Source organism: Xiphophorus hellerii, chromosome 18 (genome assembly GCF_003331165.1).
Source record: "Xiphophorus hellerii strain 12219 chromosome 18, Xiphophorus_hellerii-4.1, whole genome shotgun sequence".
Lineage (NCBI taxonomy): Eukaryota > Metazoa > Chordata > Actinopteri > Cyprinodontiformes > Poeciliidae > Xiphophorus > Xiphophorus hellerii.
Genome location: NC_045689.1, coordinates 10407753 through 10428046, shown reverse-complemented (window position 1 = coordinate 10428046; position 20294 = coordinate 10407753). Strand labels below are relative to the sequence as shown.

At 38.6% G+C, this 20294-nt stretch overlaps 1 protein-coding gene across 2 annotated transcripts in view; it reads right to left on the bottom strand.

The window, feature by feature from the left end:
• Nucleotides 1-20294, bottom strand: part of LOC116707741 (calsyntenin-2) — a 301858-nt gene that overhangs the window by 46299 nt on the left and 235265 nt on the right. For both annotated transcript variants that reach the window (XM_032545253.1, XM_032545252.1), the window contains 2 exons: nucleotides 13612-13869; nucleotides 12760-12881 (listed from right to left, as the gene is read on the bottom strand). In XM_032545253.1, coding sequence (XP_032401144.1) covers nucleotides 12760-12881; nucleotides 13612-13869 — 380 coding nt within the window. The remainder of the gene's footprint in view (nucleotides 1-12759; nucleotides 12882-13611; nucleotides 13870-20294) is intronic.

Sequence of the window (20294 nt, the reverse complement as noted above, 5' to 3'; positions counted from 1 at the left end):
TTGCTAACACTGCTTATCATTTTACTTACAGCATCTTAATTTTGCCTTCTTTAGTTGATAAACAATAAACCGTTGGAATGAGATATGTGGTTCAAATACTTTAGGCCAAATCCGAAAAATTTTATCATCAAGTAACCGGTCACATATTTTATGCTATATTTTAAAGAATTTAAAACCCTGAAATGAAAGGACTATATATGCAAATATTAGTGCAACCCATGTGAATGGTTTTTCCATAAGGTTGGATGGCGGTTCATCTGTCACGCTGTCTGGTGATTTTGATGAATTTATTAGCAAAGTAACAGAAACTGGAAGCATCACAGTATGCTAGAGTTAAAATTACATTTTCTGCAAGGCAGGAATTCATTATTAATGAAAGCATGATGTTAGACTTGGTAATGTCTCTTTCTGGCCGACATACTGAGCGGTGCATGCTGATGCAACGTCTTGGCTGCTGTTTACTGTGAGTAACTGTGAGGTAAAGCCGATGTCTGAATACAGGAGTAAGACGGGTCAAGTCACAAAGCAGAGAGATTGTGAAAGAACTGTGGATAGAGAAAACAGAAAGTATGGTCAATATGAACCGAGCGCTGCGGAACCGTAGCAAAGAGATGTGCTGGGAGAAGAATCCTCATGCCATCTCTCCTTCTGCCACACCGCATTCATCACACGCCCCCTTTTGATTATTTAGATCCGCACAAGTGCATTACTGTTACTCCTACAACAAATTTACCTGTCTTCCACCAGACTCCCTCACTCTTCTCTGCCTCTCTGTCTTGTCGCTCCTTCAATTCATCTTTTCTCTCCCATACCTTTCTCCTGTAACACTTAAGGTCAGGATGGGATGTAAACAATAAATCTTTGGTGCACGCTCTGACAGGAGCTCTCAATCCAGGAAGTGCTTTGGCTCGTTGGACACAAGAGCAGCACTTCACCTAAACACTCCCCTCTTAAAAATAATTTGAGTAGGCAGAAAGTCAGGATGGAAAGTTTGGAGAGTGCCATTTGGTGTGAAAGTAAGACAAATTGGTGGAGGGAAGAAATGAGGAGAGGAATAAGTGCAGGAGGGCGAAGGGTAAAGGGACAGATTTTCTGTAAGAGGAGTGGATCCGGTGGGCCCAAGTTGTCGAGATTAATATGACGAATGGCACAGAACAGCAGCTCTAACTGCACTATTATTTTCTTTTATTTGGCTTACGTGCTCCCTTTTTTTTAACCAGAAAACGATATTAAAGGTCTTCGATTTCTCACCCTGAAACTCACAAACACCTACACATACTGGAGGCATGACAATGTGCGAACAGAAGCTGTTGTATAGGTGCAGATGGTGCTGTTATAATGCACTGGAAACACTCGACAATACTTATCCCTATATTACCGGTTTTGTTTTGCACATCTTCAAACATAAATTAAGACTTACCTATCACATTTTCCACATTCACATTACTTATGCACGGAAATATGTCTGTCTAAATACTTAATTTTAACAAAAGTTCCTGTAGAACTTAATCTTTTTGTGATCCAAGATACACAGCTTGGATTAAGAAATACAATGTATCTCAGAAAAATCACATGTATACAATGATGTAAAGCTGTATATATGTTATCTAAAATTATGTATATCTTTGTCTAAAATTATGATAAAGGAAAAGCCTGTTAATACAATTCTTTTCATCTCAGCCATTTTCAAGTCATACAAGGTTTTGGGGTGTTCTTGTTAAACACCTGAATCTTTTTAGGAACGCCAGGTGATTAAGTCTTAGTTCTGCTCATTTCTGCCGTATTTATAAACAAACACTTTCAAAAACTCTTCTTGCCACGAGCAGCCTCCTGGTTGGTGCAAAAGAACCAAGCATGCATACAAAACTTGGCCCATTTGTTCAGCTCTGATGGAAAAGTTATAGAACTTAATTTGTTAATGTGAAGATTAAAGCAATTGAGAAGAATATGTTTTCGTAAAAGTGAATCCATTGGTGACAGCTATGATTCTGATATCAATATAATAACTCGCTACATAAATACACATAGTTAAAGTTCCAGTTCTTGTTGGTAAATATTGATTCTTCCCACTGTAAGGAAGTTACAGCTGTTCACTGACAAATAGAAACATTTTTAATATTACTATCCGAAGCAGAGTGCAGTTTCATTTTGTCAGGCAACAAAGATGGTCAAGCTCAGAATAGCCCAAAAAGTTTTCTATCACAGGTTACTAGTTTTTACAAAACTACACGGACTTTATGCTTCATCTCAAAATTGTGTCAGAATGTACTTCTGCATAAATCTGTAATTTCTGTATTAGCTTCCTGTTTTACCTTCACCAATGAGTCGACCCAGGAAGTAAATGGGTCTGTACATATACATTCTCCGAATGCATAGGACATGCTCTTATAGCCCTGTGCACAACAACAAAAATGCACACCCACCTTACTCTGAGATCACTGCCACTCAATCACCCACACACACCGGGTGAGAACGGGCGACATAATAAAAGCTATTTCTCCTCTGCTGTGTCATTTAGTGGCCTCTCCAGCACCATTTCCGCCCATCTAAGACCCACAGTACGTCCCACGCTCATAAAGGGGAAGGTAATATCATCCTGGGATGCCTGTGTGTGATGGAAATAAAAATAATGGAAAAGGGCATGGATCTGGCTTTCGGAATATGCTTTTGTAATAAAGGTTGATTTCATTTGTGAAAGAGGCTGTGGTTGCAAAGGTTGAGAGATGCCTCGGCACACTACGATAATGCTGACTGATGAATGCGTGATATCTTATGATGAAGTGTGCTGCAAAAACACATGCTAGTTACAAATACATTTATAAAATTATCACTGCATAATTTTGCCTCTTCATCTAATTTGTTATGATTTTATGTTGATGTAATGAATATCCATCTACCTTTTGTACATAATATTGTGGTCATTACAAAATCTAAAGGGCAAATTTTGTTAGTAGCATATCAGGCCCTGTTCACACATGGTATATTTTTAGAAACACAATTAAGAAAAATGTGCGTCCACATGACAGGCGGCAGCACCACTGAAATGGTGTAGTAGATATGCCAGGCTGATTGGTGGCGCTGTACCACTGCCAGATATCAACACAAAAAGCACCGAACTGCACCGTGTTTACCATTTGTGAGAGTGAGGCAAGATATAGAGAGGGAGTTTTAACGTCATGGTTTTAACCTGGAACTGGTTTCAAAAGTTTGTTTCTAGTATTCCAAAACGCTGAATCCGTGTGGCCTGAAAGACGAAAAACTTTTGCAGATACATCTAAAATTGTCTCTGAGTGGACGGGGCCTCGAGTGATGGCTGGGTTCTGTTTTCCAACCTGCTAATATTTCAATGTTTCAGTCCTGCTTAGCTGGCATTTCTGATGTCTCCTAGATATATCACCTTTTCTTTCTCTTAAGCAGTTTTTCACTTTTAACCTTCATCCCCTGAGGTTTTCCTTTCCTCCACTTACCTTTTGTCTATCTTTTATTGTTTCTTTCTTCTGTTCTCTGTCTCTCTCCCCTCATCTCCCATGGTTATTGATTGCTGTGTCAATAGAAAACTCCACCTGAATTCAAAAAAGGCCATCTACATGCCTAACAAACAATCTCCAAAATCCAGCAGTGGACACTCTTTATGTAAAAGCAGATCTAATGTTTTACTTTTTGGTGCTACTTGACTATTAAAGAGAGGATGGAGATTGCTGTGACAAGTACATTTCAGGGGGATTTTTGCTCTACGTGGTGAAATTTTACAGACAGAGTGGCGTGGTCTGTAAGCTAATGAATTAATTCCCTGCCTCACTTCTAAGGAGATTCCAAACAGGGTTTTTTAGTAAATAAAGTTTGTCTTGCAGGGTAGATGGATCCCTGTCCTACCCATTGAGCAAACAGATGGCTGTAAGTGCACAGGCAAACACATTTTAGAGTGACAGTTAAAGATTTTCTGAAGAGCAGTTGTGTTAAAACCTCTAGTGATTAACTCTCTTGGCATCTTCATTAGAATAAATCCAGGCAGGTTGCTCCCGGAGGGCGGAGATAAGAGCTAATCAGAGAGGGGCAAAGACAAAGCGAGCTTCTACTCTCTTGAAGAACCTATTTTATCTGCTATTTCATTAACCTTTAAACTGTTTCCACATTTGCATTGGGTTGCTATTTACACAGAAGATGGTTATTTACATGGGATATGGAGGGTGGTGGTGGCATGGTATATGTTATGCAACACGAGTCACAAACTGGACTGGATTCCTGCACATTTTAGATGCGCCATGGCTCAACACACCTGAAATAAAAGGCCAAATTATCCCTACAGCATTCAGTCACTGCACTGCTGATGTCCTAATATTTGGTTTAAGTGTTGAAGCAGAGACAGAGTTTAGATCAGGCTTTAAAAAATGCAGTCAAATTAACTTCTGCTCTTCCCTTTCTTTCTATACTCAACAGGGTAAGCTGCCAACTCTTCCATTTATACTATGATAAGTTTATATTTCACATTCTCGTTTACTTTTCTCTGTGCTGTATTTATTGCAGGTTTATTAAATGCACAATACAAGCTCAGGCCAACCTGACCCGATCATCAAGAAAATAATTTTGGCTCGATCTGGCCTGAAATCTAAACTCTAAGCAGAAACACGTTTAATAGCAGGACACAGGCGCGGAGTTTAAGATCCCTGTGGTAAAAAAGGACTGAAATGAAAGTGGGATAGAAAAATACGCATTATAGTGTCCAAGTGAATGCTTATTGATTTTTACAGCTCTTTCCCTTCATATTAGACAATTACTCTTACTTGATATGCATTAAAATCTCTGTTCTCATTATCTATGTCACACAAAAAGAATTCTGGTGGTGCGCTTCCTTCTACCTCCAATTTCTATTGCAAATCAGCTTCCCTGCCAATGACTGCCCAAGGCAAACATGACATTAATATACAGTATAACAAATACTATGACAGAAATAAAAAAATAAAATAAAGTTGTATTAAGACAGTAAAAGTGTGCTTGGGTCTGTGGCTTTTCCCAGACTAGACTTTAGGTCACAGGTGTCAAACTCCAGTCGTCAAGGGCCACTGTCCTGCAGTTTTTAGATGTGCCACAGGTACAAAACACTGGAATGAAATGACTTAATTACCTCTTTCTTGTGTAAATAAGTTCTCCAGAGCCTTGCACATGACCTAATTATTCTATTCAGGTGTGGTGCAGCAGAGACACATCTAAAAGTTGCAGGATACCGGCCTTTGAGGACTGGAGTTTGACACCCCTGCTTTAGGTCTACCTAAAGAGATAAATCAAGATGCAAAGAGGGTTACATACTGTTGGAAAGATATTAACTACTTACAATGAGCTTATAACAAAACTCTGACTTCGAAAGCCATGAAACCGTATCCCTTTAAAGTGTTTCTGCTTTAGAAAAATAAGGAGCAGCAGCTCTACATACACATGGCGACTAAGGTTTACAGACAGAAGCAGAATTGGGGCTTAAACTACCTGGTTCAAAATGCTTCAAGACAGTCAAAAGATGCTTCAAATGTATGTGTGAATCTCTGCGTGCGTGAGTGCGTGGGTGGGTGGGCGCATGCGTGTGTGTGTGTCCATCAAGCTCGTTGGAGACAGTTGGTGCAGTGGAGCTCTAAATTTAGCAGGCCCTTTAGAAGGAGTCATCTATCATTCAACATTACTCCTCCCAGGAGGAGTGAGGTGCTGTGTGAGTGTGTGCATGTCTCACACACTAAGAGATACACATAGAAACAGTAAGATATTTCAAGGCCTGCTGAAAGCTGGAAATAAAGGTTCTCTCATTTTTTTTGTATAAATTCTGCTTAAATGAAATACCATGAGCTTTTGTGCTCACAAATTAGGTGAAAAAAATTTATTTATCCTTTACCAAACTATTACTGGAAAATATGTTTTTAAACATCTGTCTGCCCACGATTGTGAATTTTATTCTCATAACTTCAAATTAAAGTCCTCAGCATAAAATGATGCATATGGAACAAAAATGCAGAACACCCTTCAATGCAGATGGGTTTAGTAAAAAACAGAGGCCAGCTGCATGGGCTGTTCTTGGAGCCTTTGGTAATGGTCTGTGCACCTCACACAGGATCTGAGCCTGAGGGTGAGCCATGGTGGAAGAAAGCTGGATGCCTTTCTTTTCCTGCTTGTAATCTCCTTCTTGTCTGAGCTCCACAGATGGCTCCACTTCTTGCAACTTTTGGGGCTTTTTTGTGCTCTCTGACTTTCACTGTGAAAAACAGCATCATTTCACAACCTTAGCAGGTAGGGTGGTCCCATTGCAGCCCATAATTTGTTAACAAGCTGTTTCAAATGATAGCAGTCAACGGTAACACAAAAAGTACCAGATGCTGCGCATTCAAACAGCACTCAGGAGATCCCTGTTTTGACAAAGAGTATGAACTACTTTGTGGGAAACTGTGGGGAGAGATGATGGCAAATGGGTTAAGACTTTTCCCAGTTTTCCATGCTCCATTCTTTAGACTATTTGGCTAGTAACCAGGTTTTAACAGTTTTGTAAACCAATATATTTATATTATTTTTGTCATTAGGCATGTAAAACCCCCTTTTGGTGATTTAAATATAAAATAAGTTAACCTCTCAACTGTCACCCCCAAAACCCTTAGATCGGCACGGTGTCCCTGAGGACACCGGTGCCCTCGTGGATCAAGATCAGGAATGAGTACGTCAGTGGGGCAACTGATGTACTCATCGTCCAACAAAGCCAGGTTGGGATTGTTTGGACATGTTCAGAGGAGAGAAAATTGTCAAATCGTATAAGAATGCTGAGATTGGAGCCACAGGGCAGGAGGACATGACTGAGACCAAAACATAGATTTATGGATGTGATGAAAGAGGACAGAAAGTTAGTCAGGGTGAGGGTAAAGGATGCAGAGGACATGAGTAAATGGAGACAGATGATTTTCTGTGGTGACCCCTGAAGGGAAAAGCTAGAGGAGAAGAAGAAGAAGAAAAAAGGTTGAGTCAAATTTCAGACCTAACTGTAATGAAAAATATGTGGCAAGACCTAAAAACTGATATTCACAAAGTCACTGAAGTTGAGTGAATTGGAAATAAGAATCTAGAGCCATCCTGCAAAAGACTAGTAACTGGCATAGCAGGAAATGAGGGTTCTACAAAGAATTGCATTTGGGGACTGAGGTCAAATGTAGGCAACACTTTTCACACTTCCTGATCTGTCACATAAAATACTTGTAAACTGCATTATGGCTGTAATGTTGCAAATGTGAAAAATGCACAGTAGTCACTGAAGTAGTGAGTAGTCAGTACACAACCTTTGCTTCAAATATTAGTTACCAAGAGCAATGTTTATTGGGCATCAGGGACACCACATAACCATTTAATTTGTATCCAAACATACAAATGTCTTGATGCAATTAGTTTTATTCTGCAAAAATACAAAAATTTTAGTTATGAGGAACAATAGAGCTGTGCTACTATTGCACAACAGGACTTGTTTCTTATTGAATTTGAATATTTTCTACTGCTGCTCAGAGATGAAGTCTGAGAATATCCCCCCTGGAGTGTTTTTCTGATTGCTTTTGGTTTCTATGGGAGTAGTTGACGGTAATGATATCCTTACCACATTCAATTTAGACTCCTGTTGCAAACATCATTGAGATCTCAGTTATACCAGTTGTCTTTTTGTGTTCGGTTTTTCCATCTGAGCGGGTCGAGGTGACTTGTTATAGATTTCTGCTTTGTGCTGAAAGTACACTAAAGAGACAAATGATGATAATGCTCCAATTATCTAACTTGAAAACAAAGACTTCCACTTGTCTTTCTACTTGGTTTGCATTATCCTACTCAAACAAATTTGCAGCAAAGGAAGAGTATTTATTGTAAAATAAGATTGTTGGATGCTTTTGCAACATGTAGCTTAACAGATGAACATAACACACAGATAACTGCAATTTTTTTCCAACAGTATTTAAGGAGTCTCAGAGATGGTAATAGTACTGGACTGGTATGGACTGGTAACCTACTGGTTTTCACCCAATGTTTCCTCCCATAAGTTCGGATTACCCTCCCTCCTCCACAGGCTACCCATCGGTCCTGGGTGTCAACTCAGTGCCAGCTTCCCTTCTAATGCATAGCTCAGATTGTGTTGGTACTAAATTATACATTGTTCTGGTTTTGGAAATAGAATTTATTGAATGTTTGAAATTTCAAGAGTTTTTGCTGTAACCTTACAACAAAGAAGGCACTGCAGCTTTAAATGAATCGTATATCTAAGATATTCATGATAAGTGCTTTTGAGATATCAAAGAGAATTAAATTCAAATGACTTTTGTTTTTCCAAGTGAATAGATAATAATACAGTATATCAAAAGCTCTTACAATGAGGATGAACTAAAACATGAATCTGGCGTGGTTTCAGGCAATGCATTTCTGTTGCTATTGTGCTTTCCAAATTTAAATTCCCTTTGAGGCTGAAAAACTTGCAGGGCCTATAATTGCTTATGCAGGAAACATTTGAAGACAGACAGCCTTCTTCTTTGAAATGCTTGAGATTGAATCTGTGCTGAAAAAATATGGAACTCTGCACAAAAGTGATGCTGAATGCCACCTCAGTGCAACAATTGTCAGTGATGTCAATTAAAACTTCAGGCGCCAGCTGCTAACAATGCAGACGACAGAGATAAAACTAGTGAAAATATGGACCAACATTGAACACAATGGACCAGTGCGCAGAAAGCCACCCTGCCTCTGTTATTAAGAAACTGAACTCTCATTTTGTCAGTAGGTAAAATTAATATCTATAACCCTCTCTCTCCAGTTCCACTCATTATGTACCAGCTCACTATGCCTGATTGCATTGTAAGAAAAATTAATTGGGCCTCTGTGATAAACCAATATAGCGAAAGATTCTTTAGTGGAAGACTTCGCTGAGTTTGAGGTATTCAGATGTTGTTAAAAAGACATTAGAGGCACAGGAAGTAAAGAAGCCATTAAGGCAAAGGGAGATATCAACTTAATGGAAATCTTCTCCTACACCTCCATGTTTGAGAAAACCTTTAACAAAAGAGAAAAAGATGGAAGCACATAAATTATAAAAACTAAAAAGGAATGCAGATGTTCTCTCAGCAATTGCTGTAGAGGTTATTACGATATAAGAATGGTCTTTACGAATGTTTTGTTGATTGTAGATAAGAGAATATAGTTTGAGATAAAACTATTGGCCCATAAAATACTGGTAATTTGCTGTACAAAGGATTTTATTTCTATTACATTATAGATATAATTATGTTTAAGGAGAATGCAAGTTCAGGAAATACCACACTTTAATAAATATCTCGCCAATTAAAAAAAGAAAAGTTAAATAGATATTGAAAAATTCTCGGTTTACGACAAAATGTAGTTGAACCTCAAAAGATGAAAAAATGTCTACACAAACACGTCCATTATTGTTGTAAATTGGTGCTCAGGTCGTTAGGCCAAATCGAATGCTCTAAATAGGTCTGCATCTCAAAATTATTCTTCTTGACAAAATTAGGAAGAGATCTACAAGGCTATAGATCTACAAGTCTACAACATATTTTTCTGTTGTAATAAAAAAAATCGCTGGGCAACCTTAAATAGCCATAAAGATTTCCATAAGTACCCAGTTTCTGCTGGAATATCTGGTTTTATTATAGTTCAAATGTTACTTCATAAAATTAGAATAAAATATTACTTTCCAAAAGTTTCAAGACCTAAGAAGCTTGTCATAATTAATGCATGGCTCTCTATCTTGTATACTCTGATTTGTATCTTTGTTCATTGTTTAATTATTTTTAATACTTCTTAATGTATCTAAGCAGACAAAATTTTATTCAGTGTATTTTGCTATCTTTCTTATCATTAAGCTCATTCAACTCATTGTCATCAGCAGTTGCAATAGTTGTTGCTTAAGAGTTAAAGCAGGTCGACCATGTGACACATTAAGTTTTTTGCAGAGGAAACAGAGGTTATCATACATTGAGAAACTTTTACAAACTAGCTTTTTGCAGTGTCAGTATTTGACAAAATCAGAAATAACCATATTGTGTTTTGTTCTATGTGTAAGATTTATCCACTGTAGTAAATTTGGATGATATCAGATGAGCAAAATCTCTCAGTTTATTTGGTGGTTGTTTGCAACAGTCATTGTATGCATTTCTTTTTGTTAAGATTGCAATGTCAGCACAGTCTTAACAAAAAGAACCTTTATTTCAGAGGAAATAATTTTCTTACAACTGTTGAAGGTTGTTGTTGAAGACTTCCTCTCAGAGAGAAAATGTGGAGTCAGAATACAAAAACACCGTTAATCTGAGCTCTTTGTCTAAAAATCCAAAAGATGACTCATACACACTTTACTGTCTGTCAGGTGGGTGATGGATGACCTCGTTCATGCTTTCTCCCAAATCAAGACCAGTGATTCGTCTGATCAAATTAGCCTGCGGTTCTCCATCTGGATGTCCAGGCTCAGCTGTGTGTCTCTAGCCTGAATCCAATGTCCTTGTTGGGTGCAAGTGTGAGGTCTGTGGAGTCGAGGTCACCTGTCTTACATTTGGACAGCCTCCTTGAGCAAAAGACAGCTGCTGCTGTTAATACACAACACCCCCCCCCCCCCCCCCCCCCCCCCCCCACACACACACACACACACACCCACACACACCCCTACAAGCCTCTGGAGTGACCAGGTCTACTTCTGCAGTGCCACCCTGTTAAATATTCATCACTTAAAAGCAGAAGTATGTTAAACAAAATGATGAAAACTAAGTGTTGAAATTGGTTATATGGTTTCCCTGAAAAAAGGCATATATTTTATCAGCATTTAATTAGCTGTCTTGTAAATCATTCATTCCTTATTTTCAATCACATATAAGTCGACATGTAGCTTCAGTTCAGGGCATACAGCAGCTGTTTAAAAATGAATGGAATGGAAGAGGCAACAGAGAACTACAAAATAATGCAAGACTTACGGGAAAAGTCCTTACAGGTATGAATTGTTACCACCTCCCAGTGAATGAATCCCAACTAACTTTACCCTTAACAAAATCTTGCTCAAAGTTCAGTTCATAGGAATTAATTAACTCATTATCTCTCTGCCATGCTAACAGCAGTGAGATAAATTTACACTCCAATAATTTACTAATTTAGGTTCATTTACTAGTTTTTACAACATGGAGTCTTCTTAAGGTAGCTGTATTTGAAATTATGTTTTTTTCTAGAGTTTCTCAGTTCATACATGTTGTATTTTACTATAGCAACAATTATACTAGACCAAAGCTAATTTTCTTGTCTTGCTGTGTCATGACAAAGCAAAGAGATCAGAGCTCAAGACTTTAAAAAAATAGGTTCCTTGATGTTATATTAGCAATAGTGAGACACAGAATTGTTTTTTGGACCTAGCAGCTCTTTCTATACCCATAAATCCCCTATTATGAAAATATTTGTCCTTTCATATCTCACAAGTTCATTTGCCAGGACCACAGGCAGCAGGATTGTGAAGTCAAGATTGTCGGGATAATAGCTCAGCATTCACTTGAGCAAACTGAATGAGATATATGTGGGGGATTTCTCCTTTCTGGCTGAGTTCTGTCATAGGCCTCATTGTCTTGAATTAAAAAAAAGAAACTTGTCAATCATCCTCCAAATTTTACAATTGCCGCATTTGGTGTGAGTTGTAGGTCCAGAGGACAATGATACAGTATGATTATGGTAGAGGTGCAGGATCACACAACACAACTCATTGATGGAGGTGCAGAAAAACGTCACTTCCTCCCCAGTGAGAGTCCAACTGGTGGTGGAAACATTCTTCATTATAAAATAATGTACCAAACTACACCAACCCATGTTGTACCATTCAGAGGAAATGAGTCATATGTGTATCAGGTTCTGATAGATCCGCAGACAACGATGAATGTTGTCTGCCAGTGTGTTGGTGAATAGCTGCAGTTTTTGCCTTATGAAATAATCACATCATTAGTCAGAAATGGTTTTAGATTTCACACCTTAAGACATGAGTTTGGAACATTGCTATCTGAAAGTGATGGGGAATAAAAAATGTTATCAATTAAAGGCTCTCACAAACAGAGCTAGATAGATGTGTCACAGTGAAACTTCGCAGCAAGCAACCAAATTCTTCCCTTAAAGAAAAGTTTGCCATCTTTTGCTGAACAACAATAACCAAGGTTTGACCTGAAGGTTTTCTAGTTTATTGCAGCCATCCATTCTGCTATAGGAAATAAACTTAAATATAGAATACTGCAGTAAGTCATAACACACCAGAAAGCAAGTATGTTTTTATGTCCTATGTCATTCTGGAACAGCACAATCACATTTTCACATGACTATTAACGTACAGCAGTGCAATACAGCAGGGGTTGAGGTTATTTACCTTGTCTTTCAAGAGGTTTAATGGTCTGAAACTTTGAAAAAAACAAGAGATTAATTTTTGCTTGTCACATTTTAGCAAATTAAATTTTGGTTTTGTTCAAAAAACTGAAAAAAGAAAGAAAATAAAAGCTTTTTCCTAACATCAATACAGATTGAGTGATTTCTTTAGTGTTAAACACAGACAAAGATGGATTAAGTGAAAAAAAAAAAATAAAACCCCAAAGATTGTCTAGCAAACTACATGCTTAATCCAGGATAGAAGCTTCACATCCCTGTGACAGTGCCCTGTGACCTACTTATTTAATCCACAAAGGGTCAATGAGAACACAGGTTCTTCTGTCTGTCCTTTAAATCTTAACATCAGCTTCTTACCTGCTCCAATTTCCAGTGGAACTCTGCTGGTCTGAAGGTGTCCACCTGTGTAAAGTCCCTCCTCAGCAGGAATACCAGCCGGCAATTATGGACATACAGCGAGTAGTGATGACGATTCATCTCTGTAGGAGAAAGACAGATGAGTAGGCACCAGGGAGCAAATCTCACCACACCTACTCACAACTGTCAGGTAAAGTCAGTCTGACATCTGGCTTCCTGAATCCACAGGAAACTGGGACAGTGGCGCTTCCTCTGACCGAGGCCAGCTGTCAGATATTTATCCCCACTTTCAGTGCAAATATTAAGATGGAACTAATGCCAATTGCATTGTTGTAAAAAAGTATTACTAAAAATGGTTAGACAAAAACTGCAAATGAAAAGAAAATAGAAGTGAAGTATCAAAAATGTAGTTGCTATTTGAAAATCATCAGTTTTTGTAGAATCTTGGTATAAAACCATCTACACAATGGGTCATATCTACACTACTTCACCATATGAAGCTTAATGGCTCTGAGAATGACGGACTAAATGCAAGGTAAGCAAGAAACGTTAGTCTTTGCACAGGAAAATTAAAATAGATGGGTTTTATGTGTGCAGTGTGTTTATAGTAAAAGTCTATTTAGTGTTCATTTTATTCCCAAATTAGAGTGACAAATTCTTGCTGCTGTAACTAAAATCTGGAGTCCACTAAGGTTGAATATAGGTTTCCTGGAGATGGCCCCTGACTTTAGATCACAGAGCAGATCTTTGACACAGGCACCTGAGCTAGATGGGCACAATCAATTTGTTGTCTATCCCTGTCTCTTCCAGGCATTTGCCAGGAAGAAACTTCAGAAAAGACAAATGACTCACCGGTTTTGTCAGAGTTACAGAGCAGTGTCTCCTTCTCAGCTCTGAGCCCGGGGCTCGGTCCGTGCTTCATCCACGTTGCGATTGTGAACTGGTCGGTCAGATTCTGGGGAACCACCCAGTCAGGGATTTTGGCCGCCTGATGCCCGTCAAACCTGAAGATCAGGTCGCTGTCCCGTCCATTGTCAGACACAAGGGAGGCTGTCCAGTTGGTGGCGGCGCTGGGGGCCGGGAGGAGGTCGGTGCTACCCGATGAGGCGCCTGGAGGTCACAGCAGTGGGAATGAAGAAAGAGAGCAACACAAGATGTGTCAATAACAATCATGGAAGATATGTGGTGTATATTGCCTTAACCTTGGGTATGATTACTTATGAGTAAGGAAGATGACAGAGCTTAATATGTAATCAATACAGCAAGATGGATAGAGGATGCAAGTATTGATTCATGGCAGATGATACTAACTTTAAAAAGAAGAGAGATGCGAGTCATTGTCCATAAATTTGGAGCATAGCTCAGAGCTGAATTGTGCCTCTATGGAAACTAGAAAGGACACCAACTGAGCACTGTGGTTACACAATGAGAGGAGATGCAGCAGGCACTTGCTGAGGAGGACAAAAGTGTGGTATGAATTGTTTATAGCTGACACTTTTGGTATATGATCCCTACAATTCCTGACAAAATACACCAATCGTCACTGCACAGCATTAAGTCATTCCATTCCTTTTCCCTCTGCGAACAGCTCCATCATTCCTTTTACACAATAACCTCAGTGTCTTGAGATCAGAGAGGCCTTTCTTTCTAAGCTGTCACCTAGATAAATAATATTTTGCCACATTGCTCATCTTGTGCCTTGACATATTTGACATGCTCTTCAGTGATCTGTCATTTCCTTTCAAGATGTTGCCCTCAATAAATGCTGCTTTCAATAAATGTTCTGAAGATTTCTTTTTTAAAATTGTCAATAATGATAGTGGTTCCTGTTGCCTTTCTTTCTGCTGTTCTAATGTTGATAATTGGTTGATATCAGTGTTTTCTGGATCAGAACAAGGAGGAGCTGAAGCTCATATGCTTCAGCTTTCAATATCTGTAAGATTTTGCAGATGCCTGTGGAGTGATTTCAGCAGAATGAAGTCCTTTGGATTTCTGGGTTAACTTTATTTGCAGTAATGATTATTTCATAGTAATTTAGTTGAATAAAGTAGGAAGGCCTGCGCTGTCTGTCTTGATTCTCAAAAATTAAGCTTTGACAGAATATTGTTAAACTTCTAGGGATAGGCATTCATACATTAGCTTGGTATTTTTCACAGTTTTGAGTGTAATTCAGAGTGAATTGTTGAGGAAGATTAAACGATTGAATACTGTACATCTTGCAAGTTACTGAACAGATTTTTAACTTTTAGCTAATTTAGCGCTTTGTTATCTTGTTGTATGAAGAATGTTGTGTACAGCTCAACCAAAATATTTTTGTCACCAGCCACCACTTCATCTTAGTCTTATTTTGAAATGAGGAAGGATGTAGATTTGTGTTGACAGTTTGCTAATAAAGACTTCTAGACAGTCACCAAAAAGCACTGAAAAAGCTCATAACTCTCTTATATTCTGACAAAAATTGTGTAAATGATTTGTAGAACTGTGAGCATACCACAACTGGCTAACCAATAGCCAATAACAATGCTAAAGTAGGCAGAAGCTTCAAAGCTTTCTATATCCACCTATTTTTCCACTCATTTTTAATGAGTCTGTCTGTTTTGCCAGTACCAAGCAGTTTGCACACGTAAAGCGACATTCGCTGAGCTTGCTGGATTCTGTGATGAACTGAAAACATCGCTTATGGTGCTGCATCCAGTTCACTCACAGCAAAAAAAGGAGCAAATTATATTTCCTGTGTTTAACCAACATTAGTATGTGACATAGTGAGGCAAGCAAGAGAAAAGAAGAGGAGAAGCTAATTTTCTTCTCTGCCCAGTCTGGAGCAGTCTGATTTATTCTGTTTCTATTGGCTTTCAGGGTGAATGTGCGCATGAATGGGTGAATGACTGAATGACCAAATGTAGTGTGAAGTACTTGTAGTGGCTTGTACTTGCGCTATACAAGTACAAGCCATTTACCATATGTGACTCAGCACACTGAAGTTCAACGTAGCACACAAGTTATATCATTGTATTACAATACTGTATTAAGATTAAAAAAATATGTACCCTCCTGATTTTTTAGCCTGTGTACTCTGCCTCATCTCAAGTGTCTCTGTTCAATTACATATTTTAATAATTACAATTTCTACAAAAACAACATAATTCATGATTCTAACCAAAAAAGGAATGAGAGTCATCAATTAATCCGTCAGTTTAACAAAGAAACACATTTCTGTTGAGCTATCAGTATTTAATATTCTCTTTATTTTTCCTTGGGATCTGTCTGGTGGCAAACCCCCGTCTTCCTCAGCATCTGTAGCTACTTCTGCATTCTTATCTCCATGGACACTACAACAAATGTACCACAGTCCTTCAGTCCCCCAGGAACGTCCGCATGCACTGTCGCTCAACAGTGCTCAACTTACTACATATCAGATTCCCTACACTGTGTAGGTCTTTGCACACTTTCTCTAAACAAAAGAAAAAAGTTACTACCTGTTACTGATGCAATTTATTTAACTTCCAATAATTTTCATAAAAGAAATCTGAGGTATTTTCAAGAATAGTTTATTACAGGAGAACTTATTAGAATTTCTTCCCCACATTAGACCAATTCTCCCAAATGTTAAATAATACACAAGACCTTAATTGTTAATTGATGTTAACTGATGGCCTCTGAAAGAATTTGGCAAGTTATTTCAGAGGTGTTCAGCATTTTGGGTGACTGCCAGCCATGTGTGTTTGAAGATTGTATGCACTTTCACTGGTTGGCTAGTAGATGGCAGTGTTTGGAGTGGCATACGCTAAAACCAATCAAGATTGACTAGCTGCCCACCCAGCATGAAAGGGACACCAAGTGAGTTATGCACTGCAGGTAAGATATTAACTACTTACAACATTTTTAACAAGACCTCACTTGAAAAATCCTGGATAGTCCCTTTAAAGCAAATTTCGAAATGTTTCTCCACTGATGAATGCTAATGAAGCCCAATGATACAGAAACCACAGAACTGTTTAGAGATTATATTGGACACTGTTGTCCAAATGCCACAGGCATCTGCTCATTTCTGCTAAAAGCACATTAGCACATTAATTGGTATTTTTCCTCCATCTCTAAAGGTCTGATTTTCCTCCCCTGCCTTCTTATGGCACCAGCAATGTTTCAACTCAACTAATTAAATTCCCTCAGTAAATAAAAACTGATCGACTTCTCCAACACCCAGTTGCAAATGCCGCTTTGCCCAATGTCTCTGTACATTATCTGAAATTGATTGTGCTTTAAAAAAGCAATTACAATTTATTCTATTTGCTATCAGATAACGATTATGAGGTGCCAGAAAAGAGCTCTTTAGTGGTAAACCATGCATGGACCGGGAGCCAGGGGGGAAGGGGGGAGGCAGGAAAAGCGGGGGTGGGGATTATGCATTCAGATGAGCTGGAGTGTGAGGCTTGTGTGAAGGCCGTTAGTCAACGATGATGACTCCTGCCCCCCTGGGCGGGTGTGGGCAGGGCAGAGGGGACGGGGGACCTGGCTGCTTTGTTTGGACTCTTGGGACTGACATGGTGACTCTGCTGCTCATCAGTCACTGAGGAGGGAGCGTGGCTGCATCTAGGGCGGCTAATGCCCTCGTTCCGTCACATCATTAGTGACACAGCTTTAAGTTGCCATTCTGGTGCCTTCATTTAGCACAGGGGTTTACCAGGGACATAAGAGGAGATAAGACTGTAACCCGGGCTGAGAGCTTTTAGATGTTAATTTAAAGGAAGGCGCCTCAGGCCCTGTCTGACCCTGCTTCTCTGAGTGTTGACTTTAAGCAGAAAGCATAATCCTGATTTCATGCTCTCACTTTTAGTCTGCTGCTTCGCTTCTCACTACAACATCAGCAGACATACACAACAAAACTTTCTGTCATAATAATTTGAAATCTCCAGATGATGTGCACATAAGGTTTTGCTGAAGGACTCGGACTTTGAACCTTTGCATTTTTAGTCACATTTCAACCACAAAGTAGTGCAAGATTGTGAAGTGGAAGGAAAAGGATGGAAAGTTTTCCACAATTGCTACCAACCCAAATCTGAAAAGTGTGGTGTGAATTTGAATTTAAACCACCTTAGTCGAATCCACTATAATGAAATTGTGTACAACCAACAGTTTTCAGAATAATCTACTTTTACAAATAGAGCCTACATGTGTGAAATTTAGGGTGCTTCGGGTTGACCAGAGTTTGTTTTCTCAGATAGTCCACATCAGTTGGGGAGGTGTGCAAGCTTTTTAATTCATATTTTGACAAATCAAGCAAACTGCCTGAAGACATGGCTCACTTATAAAGAGTCTGTTGACATACAGAGGGGGCTGCACAGTGGTGCAGTTGGTAGGAAAGGAAGGGTTCAATTCCCGGCCTGGGGTCTTTCTGCATGGTGTTTGCATGTTCTCCCTGTCCATGCGTGGGTTGTCTCCGGGTACTCTGGCTTCCTCCCACAGTCCAGAAACATGACTGTCAGATTAATTGGTCTCTCTAAATTCTCCCTAGGTGTGCGTGTGTGTGTGCATGGTTGTTTGTCCTGTTTGTCTCTGTGTTGCCCTGCGACAAACTGGCGACCTGTCCAGTGTGTACCCTGCCTCTCGCCTGAAATGTCTTGCTGGAGATAGGCCCTAGCACGCCTCCTGACCCCACTAGGGACAAGGGTGTTAGAAAATGGATGGATGGATAGAATGGTTGGACATACAGAAGAGAAGTAAACAAACTATCTAGTGAACTAAAAAGAGGAACTGAACCAAACAAAGACAGTTATGCATATGATTTACAAACAACCGTAATGTGGAGACATTTTAATCTTATTTTAACTTCTGCACCTGTGCAAACATGTTAAAACCTCTCACTTTCTACCGTTTGTCCTGGACTGTTGCATTTGTTTCGTATATAGTATTGTGCAGTAGCATGTAGTACAAAATATGGAGTCAACAGGAGATGGAGTCAACATTTTTCACTTTCAGTCTTAGGAAAGTTGGGCATAGGCCCACCTGCTTTCAGCTACTTTGGGTACAAACACAATCAAAATATGCTTCTAAAACTGCTACACATTTTTATATACTATATAAAAATAAATTATTTATATTTCATTTAATAGCATGTAGTACATAAAATATGCTTTGTAAATTGTTTTTGGTACATTCTTAGTTCATATTAACTGATGCATCAAGGTGTAGCTACCGCCTGATCTGGCTGAAATTTTTATTGAAAACACCAGAGCACCTGCTAAAAGTGTTTGGCATTTATTTAAATGCAGAGAATCTAGTGCAAAGTGGAGGTGCCTTCTCCTCACCCTAAAATATCATTATATATTTATGAATTGATTGTTTAATTCAGGGGTTTGCGTGTGGCTCCAGAGACCAGTGTGGCTTGTTGGGTCCTACACTGTGGTTGTTAAAAAACCAAATAAGAAATGTTTTTAATTATAAAGGCAATTAGAAAGGGTGATATTAGCAGTTCTTCTGTGTGTTTATATGCACTACCCACATATAATAGCTACACCAAAATGTTCAAGGCTTGTAAAATTAACTTTTTTTTTTTACTTCAGACACTGTTTTATTTTTTATTTGTGCTACCAATTTTCTTTATTTTCCTCGTTCTGCAAAATTTGTTCTTGTTTATTTGTAAAACTTGGATCTTTTGTTTCATTCTGAAATCTTAAAATATTGTTTAATTTTCTTAGTTTTCAAAATAGAACATTCCATTTAGTATATATTTATAAAAGGCATCTTTTTCACAGCTCTAGACAAATTTCATTGTGTAACAAAGGGGTTAAGTGGCTCTTTGAATTAAAAATGTTGCTGTCCTATGATTTATCTTGTAGGGATTGTAAACTAATTTTGTTAAAGACAGTGGGCAGTTTCTGTCATCTAAGCTAAAATAAACATAATATTCTCAAGAAACTGTTGGGGTTTAAAATTGTTATTGAATTTTGCAGATTTTGTGTAATCCAGATCTATACAGCAAACATGTCCTGCAGTTTTCAGGGCTGTTCCAGTGTTGGAACACTTACTCATGAGAAAATGTTTCTTTGCCAATTATCTTTCCTATTTGATGAGAAATATTTGCATTGCTGAGTGTTTAAAGTCGCAGTGTTGAGGCAGAGGGGTTCAGAAAATACATTTAAACCTTTTTAGCATACAAAATTTTAAAGACAACTTCCACTTTCAGAATGAGATGGATATTCAGTATTGGCTCACTATGTGTTTTTGACGGTATGAAATTATCAGGACAATGATAAGATGGTTATTTAAACTTCAGACTGTGTGTGTGTGTGTGTGTTTGTGGCCTCGTATTTGATACATTATGAGACCCATTTTTCTAAAAAATATAATAGTTCTTATGGGGCCCCATAAGAAGAAGTGCTGTTTTGTGTTATGGGTTAAATTTGGGACTAAGGCGTGAATTGGGTTAAGATCAAGTTTACTGTTAGGCATGTACTGGTAATAGTTATGCTAAGGGTAAGTAATAGGGTTAGGCTATAGAAATGAATTAAAAATTAATAGAATTCAATGCAAAGTCC